The sequence below is a fragment of the Caenorhabditis briggsae genome (assembly GCF_000004555.2).
Source record: "Caenorhabditis briggsae complete genome, chrII, whole genome shotgun sequence".
Lineage (NCBI taxonomy): Eukaryota > Metazoa > Nematoda > Chromadorea > Rhabditida > Rhabditidae > Caenorhabditis > Caenorhabditis briggsae.
In genome coordinates, this window is record NC_013486.2 from 1,568,356 (window position 1) to 1,577,656 (window position 9,301).

Below are 9,301 nucleotides of genomic sequence, written 5' to 3' on the forward strand. Positions count from 1 at the left end.
GATCCTAAAAATCCTAGATCTCAGCGATCCTAGGTCCTAGAGATCTGTCCATTTTGGCTGGACTTTTTGTCAATTTTTCTGTGATTTTTCACTTCAATTTGAAGGGCCTTCAAAAATTTGAAAAGTTCAACCTTTTGAAATTTCTCTACATCTTGTGTCAAAATCGCATTGAGCAGAGGGCATGGCTCTTGGCACGTTTGTTGCCCGTTTTTTCGTCGTCCTCGCGGCTTCCCCGCTCTCTCAGCGTCTCTCCTAAAAGTACACACACTCTCTCTCTTCTCTGGTGTCTCTCGTGGTCCATGGCGCCAAAGCCTCGAGACCCTCAACTACGAGAGAGTTTAGAGAGACGCAGATGTTCTCTGCAGATAAATGCTTTGAAATGTTCTCTTTTCCGTCGGGGAAAGTTGAATTTTGAAGAGCTAGAAAACTAGCTGGAATTTCAGCCATTTTTCAGCCATAATACGTGTTTGATCGTTTTGGGCTCATTTTGGGCGATTTTTTGAGCTAAAATTTGCAGTTTTTGGACCATTTTCAGCTCAGAACAGGCCTAAAATGAGCCTGAAAGGCCGAAATTAGAAGCCAATTTGACTAGAAATTTGCGCGTATTTTGTGCACTTTCAGCCAGATTGCAGCCAAATAAGGTCGAAAAAGTTTCAATATATTTGGAATTTTCTAGAATATTTTCAGTAAGCATTGCTCAGCCCAAAATCTGGAGCCATTTTCGAACGAATAGGTCCTTTTTGACCTCTGTTTTGAGCCATTTTTGAGGGTTTTTTGACTGAAAATTTGGACAATTTCAGAGAATTTTAAAGATCACAAAAATAAATATTTTTGTTTGATTCGGAATCAAAAAAAAATATTTATAGTTTTTTTTTTGATATCTTTAGTGATAAACACACAACTGATCACCAGTTGTTGTTGTTTCATGATGACGTCTACTAGAGAAGCGAGAGATAGGAAGATTGTCTTCTTTTTTTTCTCGAACTTTCGGCAAAATTTTCAATTTCAAATCTGATGGATTTTTTCCCGGATTTTCAGTCAATTTTAGCCGATTTTCAGCGCTTTTTTCAGACGAAAAACATTGGAAATTTAGCAATTTTCGGCCGTTTTTTAAGGTGAAAGTGGAAAAATCGGTGAGAATGGACCAATTTTATCCGATTTTCAAGCAATTTTCTGACAAAAAAACCTGACCTAAAAAAACGGATTTCAAGGTTTTTTAGCCAGAAAAAAGGCTGAAAATTGCTAATTTTTAGACGATTTTTCAATTTCAATTAAATAAAATTTGGCTGAAAATTGCTGATTTCTCGATGAGTTTTCGTCTGAAATTGACTGAAAATCTTGGAAAATGATTTTGAACACCTTTTTCGATCTACATTTTTGATCTATGCTCCGCTCCTCCCGCCAAATTTCTGAATTTTTCTCGTTTTTCAGAGCGACTTCCGAATAGGAAAAAAAACAGCTGAAATTCATTCAAAAGCAACAAAAGATGCCGGACCATGGACGTATGCCGAGAAATTTGTCGTCGAATAAGGTAAGAATTTAGGCTGAAAATAGTCAAAAAAAAAACTAGAATTTTGAGAAAAATAGCCAAAATTTCACTAAAAACCGTTGAAATTTGACTGAAATTTGACCTTTTAGAGTCATTTTTGACTATTTTCAGTCGAATTTTGGACCATTTTCAGCGAAAAATTGGTCTAAAATTGTCTGAAAATGGCTGAAAATAACTGAAATCTGACTTTTTGAGGCGATTTTTCCCTATTTCCACTCGAATTTTGGCCATTTTCAGCGAAAAATTGGTTTAAATTTGCATGAAAATAGCTGAAAATGACCGAGATTTGACTTTTTGAGGCGATTTTTCACTTTTTTCACTCGAATTTCGTCCATTTTTAGCGAAAAATTAGTCGATATTTGTCTGAAAATATCTGAAAAAGACTGAAGTTCGACTTGATAGGTCCATTTCCGACTATTTTCAGACAAATTTTGCATATATTCAACGAAAAACTGGTCTAAATTTCACTGAAAATAGCTGAAAATGGCTGAAAATGACTGAAAGTTGACCTTTTAGAGCCATTTTTGACTATTTTTACTCAATTTTCGACCATTTTCAGCGAAAAATTAGTCGAAATTTGACGAAAATCAGCTGAAAATGGCTAAAAATGACTAAAATTTGACCTTATTGGCCCATTTTTCACTTTTTCCACTCAAATTTTGTTCATTTCCAGTGAAAAATTGGTCTAAATTTGACTGAAAATGGCTGAAAATGACTGAAATTCGACCTTTTAGAGTCATTTTTGACTATTTTCAGTGGAATTTTGAACCATTTTCAGCGAAAAATTGGTCTAAAATTGTCTGAAAATGGCTGAAAATAACTGAAATCTGACTTTTTGAGGCGATTTTTCCCTATTTCCACTCGAATTTTGGCCATTTTCAGCGAAAAATTGGTTTAAATTTGCATGAAAATGGCTGAAAATGACCGAGATTTGACTTTTTGAGGCGATTTTTCACTTTTTCCACTCGAATTTCGTCCATTTTTAGCGAAAAATTGGTCTAGAATTTGTCTCAAAATGGCTGAAAATGACTGAAATTCGACCTTTTCGAGGCAATTTCCGACTATTTTCAGACAAATTTTGCATATATTCAACGAAAAATTGGTCTAAATTTCACTGAAAATGGCTGAAAATGACTGAAAATAGCTGAAGATGACTGAAATGTGACTATTTTCAGTCAATTTCCGGCCATTTTCAGCGAAAAATTGGTCGAAATTTGACGAAAATCAGCTGAAAATGGCTAAAAATGACTAAAATTTGACCTTATTGGGCCATTTTTCACTTTTTCCACTCAAATTTTGTTCATTTCCAGTGAAAAATTGGTCTAAATTTGACTGAAAATGGCTGAAAATGACTGAAATTCGACATTTTAGAGTCATTTTTTACTATTTTCAGCCAATTTCCGACCATTTTCAGCCGAAATAAACTCAAAATTCGACACAAAAATGTTCCAGATAGCCAAAACGATCGCTGGCGAGGATCTGGACGAGGAGGAGGTTCTGGAGATGGACGCGGGACGAAGCGCTCGTGAAGAGGGTCGTTTCGTCTTCGAGTGTGCATGGGAAGTGGCCAATAAGGTGCGGTTTTTGACTGGAATTTTGAAATTTTCAGCGATTTTTAGTCTAGAAAGTCGGGAAAATTGATTTTTGAGGGTTCAGGACTTGAAAATATGTAATTTTCTGCGATTTTTGACCTGAAAAGTTTGAAATTTGACCCTAGGAACGTTGTCGATTTTCAGAGGTCCTGGGAACCCGGAAATGTGAATTTTCAGCGATTTTTGACCCCGGGAGTCTGAAGTTTGAGTGTCACGAAGTTGAAAAATCGATTTCTGGAGATCTTTGGAACCTAAAATTTTGGAATTTTCAGCGATTTTTGACCACGGAAGTCCGACATTTGACCTCAGAAAAGTCTAAAAATTGATTTTTGAGGTCCCCAGAATCTGAATTTGTTAAATTTTCAGACATTTTTGACCCGGAACATCTGAAATTCTTATCTTGAAAAGGCTAAAAATCGATTTTTGGCGGTCCCGGGTACCTGAAAATATGGATTTTCAGGCATTTTTGACCCGGACAACCTGAAATTTGAGTGTCCCGAAATTGAAAAATCTATTTTTGGTGGTCTCGGGAACCTGAAACTGTGGATTTTCAGGCACTTTTGTCCCGGAAAGGTCTAAATTTGTGTCTTAAAAGGTCGAAAAATCGATTTTTGAGGTCCCCAAAACTTGAAAATTTGAATTTTCAGGCATTTTTGACCCGGGAGGGTCTAAATGTGGGCATTCAGAAGTTAAAAAGTTGATTTTCTAGGAATCTGGAAGCTAAATTTTTGGAATTTTCGCTCCAAAATCATCGGGAAAACTGATTTTCAGCCTGAAAATCCCATTTTTAGCTCCAAATACTCCTAAAATTCGATATTCCAGGTCGGTGGAATCTACACGGTGCTCCGCAGCAAGGCTCAAATCAGTACCGAGGAGCTCGGCGATCAGTACTGCATGTTCGGACCGATGAAGGATGGGAAATGGCGTTTGGAAGTGGACCCGATTGAGCCCGAGAATCGAACGATTCGTGCCGCGATGAAGAGATTTCAGGTAAGCGCGGGGAAATGAGCTGAAAATGGGCTAGAAATGGGCTGAAATGGACCAAAATGGACCAAAATAGGCTCGAAATGGTCCGAAATAAGCATAAAATAGACGAAAAGGGCTTCAAATGGCCCAAAATGGGCCTCGAAAATGACCTAAAGTAGGCTAAACATGGTCCAAAATAGGCTTAAAATGGCTTAAAATAGACTGAAAATGGCCTAAAATGAGCTCAAAATGAGCCAAATTTTGTCCAAAATGCCTCATTTATGGACCCAAAATTTCCGAGTTTTCAGTTTCCGGAAGTCCCAATTTCAGTGCCAAAAATCCAATATTTCAGCGGTTTTTGAGTAATTTTTGCTAATAAAGGCTTTCAAATTGCTCTAAAATGACCCCCAACTGGGCAATTTTGAGCTCCAAAATCATTATTTTCAGCCAGAATTTCCCCGAATTTTTTGTCTGAAATGACCGATTATTAGCGCCAAAAATCGAGAATTTCAGCTCAATTTTGGCTTCAAATTGATCCCAAAGCGGCCCATTTTAAGCCTAATTCTACCTTTTTTTTTTGTTGAAAATGGACTATTTTAAGCATCAAAAATTCACAAATTTCAGCCTAAAATAGTCCACATTTTTGCAGGCCGACGGTTTCCGGTGTATGTACGGTCGATGGCTGATCGAGGGCTATCCGAAAGTGATTCTATTCGATTTGGGATCCGGCGCCGTTAAGATGAACGAATGGAAGCACGAGCTGTTCGAGAAGTGTAAAATTGGCATTCCCCACGAGGACATTGAATCCAACGACGCCGTGATTCTCGGCTTCATGGTTGCCATCTTCCTCAAACACTTCCGTGAATCCGTCACCAGCTATCAACCACTCGTCGTAGCTCACTTCCACGAATGGCAGGCTGGCGTTGGTCTTCTGATGACTCGCCTGTGGAAGCTGGACATTGCGACGGTGTACACGACGCACGCCACACTGCTCGGACGTCATTTGTGTGCTGGTGGCGCGGATTTGTATAACAATTTGGATGCGTTCGACTTGGATGCAGAAGCAGGGAAGAGAAAGGTGATGAATTAAGCATGAGCAATCAGGAAGGAAGGCTGTGAAAAGGGCTTCAAAATGAGCCAGAATATAAGCATGAGCAATGGCTGGAAAGGCTGGAAAAATGAGCATAAATCGATGCTTCAAAATATATGGTTTTTACAAGGGAACCATGTTTAGCCTTCATCTCAGAATTTTTTCTAAATTTGCTCATTTATAGTTTCAAATACGGGCTTTCTTGTGGTGTATACGGTTTTCTGCACAAATTTCTAGAAGTCGAGTTGTTAATCGCAATTTTAAAGGTTTCTCTACAATCTGACAAAGTTTCCTCTTTTTTCAAAAAAAAAAATTTTTTTTTAAATTTTTGCCATGGGTAATTTTGCCCTTTGCAAAATTTTCAATTTTTCGAAAATTTTTTAAATGTGCTAAAATGTGCTAAACGCATAAAAATGATAAAATGAGTGTTTTCACAAGATTCTGTAGCCTATATCTGTTTTGAAATCCGAAATAAGTGATTTCTTCCAAAACTCCAATGAATTGTAGTCCTTCGAAAATCACCCAATAGCACTCAAATATTGTGAAAACATAGATTTACATACTTCTTGACTGATTTATAACTGTTCCGCAACCAATATGATCAAATAGGGAAATTTCGACTGACATTTTGAGTAAATAAGGCTTTTCAGCAGTGCTTCAAGAATTTTTCAGAAATTATCTTTTTCGAGCTTTTTTCCTACTGAAATAATAGAGCAAACATAGTTTTGATTTTAGAAAAGTTCAAAGCCTTCCTCCAACATCAAAGAAAAAAAAAGAAAAAAGGAAATGGACAGTGACGGAATCGAACCCCAAGCTTGTGACTACGGGAAAGTGGAAGGGAAGGATGAGACAAAAAAAACAGCATATTTTCAGATGGACTTTTCTTGGCTTCTAGAAATTTGTGCAGAAAACCGAATACACCACAAGAAAGCCCGTATTTGAAACTATAAATGAGCAAATATAGAAAAAATTCTGAGATGAAGGCTAAACATGGTTCCCTTGTTAGTAATTTTTTGCAAGAAAAAAGTCTGAAAATCTAAGCATGAGCAATCTGGAAAAAATCGCTGAAATTGCACCAAAATGAAGGGTTTCTGTTGATTTTAGATCTGGAAAACGCCCCCCCCCTGACAATTTAAGCATGAGCAATCTGAAAAGTGCTTGAACATGTGACCCGTTTGAAATTAGGCCCCAATTTTATCAAAAATGACTTGAAATGTGCTTTTTAATCGTCTGAAAAGCCTAAAATCAGCTCCAAATGAGCCCAATATTATCGAAATTTTGCTCATTTTTGGCCACGACATTTCCGGATTTTCAGCCTCTGATTTCAGTGCAAAAATTTCAAATTTCGAGCCTTGATTTCCAATTTTCTGCTAATTTTGGCTCCAAATTGGTCTAACATGACCCTAGAATGGCGAGTTTTAAGTCTCAAAAATCCGAATTTCAGCTAAAATTTCACCGCATTTTTGGCTGAAATAACGTCTGAAAATATAAAGCTGAACAATCTGAAAAAAAGCGGCTGAAAAGTCTTCAAAATGAGCCTAAACCTGTATTAGAAGGGCCCCCCTCCACCCTCTAATTGAAGGGCCCCTGTAATAAAAGGGCCGGCCCTTCTAATACAGGTTTTACGGTATTTTGAAACCACGAAATTAAGGAATCTGAAATTCTGAAAATCTGAAAGTCTGAAAAATTCCAAAACTTTTCCAGATCTACCACCAATACTGCCTGGAACGTGCCGCGTGTCAGACCGCGCACATCTTCACTACAGTATCCGAAATCACGGGACTCGAAGCCGAGCACTTCCTCTGCCGAAAACCGGACATTCTGACGCCGAATGGACTGAACGTCATTAAATTCGCGGCGCTTCACGAATTCCAGAACTTGCATGCTCAGAACAAGGAGAAGATCAATCAGTTCATCCGCGGGCACTTCCACGGACATCTGGACTTTGATTTGGACAAAACGCTGTACTTTTTCACGGCCGGACGATACGAGTTCTCGAATAAGGGTGGAGATATGTTCATTGAGTCGTTGGCACGTCTCAATCACTATTTGAAGGTACGGTAGGAGGGCATTGCTCAGCTTTTTCCGGGTTAGAAATGAGCAATTTTGAGCGAAATTATCATAAAAATCATGAAATTTTAAGCATACAAAAATTGCCTTATTTTGCAGTTCTAGGCTTAAGAATCGCTGAAAATTAAGCTGAGCAATCTCTAACTATTTTCCAGACCACCAACGATCCGCGTCACATGGGCGTTACGGTAGTGGCCTTCTTGATCTATCCAGCACCAGCCAATTCGTTCAACGTGGAATCCTTAAAGGGACAGGCCGTCACCAAGCAGCTCAAAGAGGCGGTGGACCGGATTAAGGAGAAAGTTGGGCAGCGAATTTTTGACATTTGTCTGCAGGGACACTTGCCGGAGCCCGAGGAGCTAATGTCGCCAGCTGATAATATTTTGGTGAGATTTGGACTCTGGAAATTTGCTGAAAATGGTCAAAAATAACTTGAAAGTGGCAGAAACCCTGACTGAAAATGATCAGAAATAGCCTGAAAATGAACAAAGTGGCCTAGAAAACTCGAATTGCAAAAAATCGGCCGCCTTGCTTTCATGTTCTAGAAATGACCTGATATTCACCTGGTCTGTTCTATAGGCCTTTTTAACATAGTGACCTAGAAAATTCATTTTTCGGAAAGTTAGGCCATCATGTTAAAATGGCCTAGAAAACATACCAGGTGTGTTTTTTTAGAATGTCAAGCCATTTTTAGGTCATAAAAGTTGAGTGGCCGAACTTTTGCACTAGTGGCCTAGGTTTCGACTGAAAATTGTCTCTGAAACCCCCAAAATGAAGGCTAAAAATGCAATTTTCTCTATTCCAGCTGAAACGCTGCATCATGTCGCTGCACAACTCGAGCCTTCCACCAATCTGCACGCACAACATGATCCGTGCCGACGACCCGGTCCTCGAAGCCCTCCGCCGAACCGCCCTCTTCAACAAGCCCGAGGATCGTGTCAAAGTGGTCTTCCACCCTGAATTCCTCTCCTCCGTCTCGCCACTCATCGGTCTGGATTACGAGGATTTCGTTCGTGGATGCCATTTGGGCGTCTTCCCATCGTACTACGAACCATGGGGCTACACACCGGCCGAGTGTACCGTCATGGGCATCCCATCGGTGTCTACGAACCTCTCTGGCTTCGGATGTTTCATGCAGGAACACGTCGAGGATCATGAGCAGAAGGGAATCTATGTGATCGATCGGAGACACAAGGCCGCCGAGGAGTCGGTGCAGGAGTTGGCCAATGTCATGTACGACTTTTGTGGACAGTCACGTCGTCAACGTATCATTCTTCGTAACGCCAACGAGGGTCTCTCGGCACTGCTCGATTGGCAGAATTTGGGGGTGTTCTATCGGTAAGGATTGGGGTTTTTGAATGAAATATGACCTAAAATAGCTGAGAATCGCAAAAATTCCACTGAAAGTTGTCAAATTTAGCTGAAAATGGTCTAGAATAGCTGAGAACCGCGAAAAATCCACTGAAAATCGTCCATTTATGACTAAAAACGACTGATACCAAGTCTCGAATGTCGTGGCCTAGTTTTCCCATACTTATCCTAGGCCACCGAAACAGTCGGAAATTTGTTGAAAATGGTCAAAATTTGGTTGAAAATGGCGAAATATTGACTAGAAATGGTCAGAATTCAGCTTAAAATGACCGAACGTGGCCTAGAAAACTCAACCTGCAAAAGTTAGGCCATCTAACTTTTATGAACCAGAAGTAGTCTGAAATTCTAGAAAACACACCTGGTGTGTTTTTAGCCTATTTCAGCATGGTGGCCTAGAAAACTCTAACTGCAAAAGTTAGGCCATCATGTCAAAAAGGCCTAAAAACACACCAGGAGATTGTCAGGCCATTTCTTGGCCATTTTTACATGGTGGCCTAGAAAACTCAACTTGCCAAAGTGAGGCCACCTAACTTTTATGACCTAAAAATGGCCTAACATGCCCTGGTGTATTTTCTAGACCATTTTGACATGGTGGCCTAACTTTTGCAAATTGAATTTTCTAGGCCACCAACAGAAAGATGGGCGAATTCGGGTTTCTAGGCC

The 9,301-nt window shown here is 39.4% G+C and overlaps 1 protein-coding gene across 1 annotated transcript in view; it reads left to right on the top strand.

Moving 5' to 3' along the window:
- Positions 1–1,486: 1,486 nt before the first annotated feature.
- Positions 1,487–9,301, top strand: part of Cbr-gsy-1 — a gene marked incomplete at both ends in the record, with an annotated part of 8,392 nt that continues 577 nt past the window's right edge. Inside the window, 7 exons of the mRNA XM_002646717.1 lie at positions 1,487–1,531; positions 3,002–3,124; positions 3,964–4,131; positions 4,757–5,185; positions 6,902–7,252; positions 7,423–7,653; positions 8,073–8,605. Coding sequence (XP_002646763.1) covers positions 1,487–1,531; positions 3,002–3,124; positions 3,964–4,131; positions 4,757–5,185; positions 6,902–7,252; positions 7,423–7,653; positions 8,073–8,605 — 1,880 coding nt within the window. The remainder of the gene's footprint in view (positions 1,532–3,001; positions 3,125–3,963; positions 4,132–4,756; positions 5,186–6,901; positions 7,253–7,422; positions 7,654–8,072; positions 8,606–9,301) is intronic.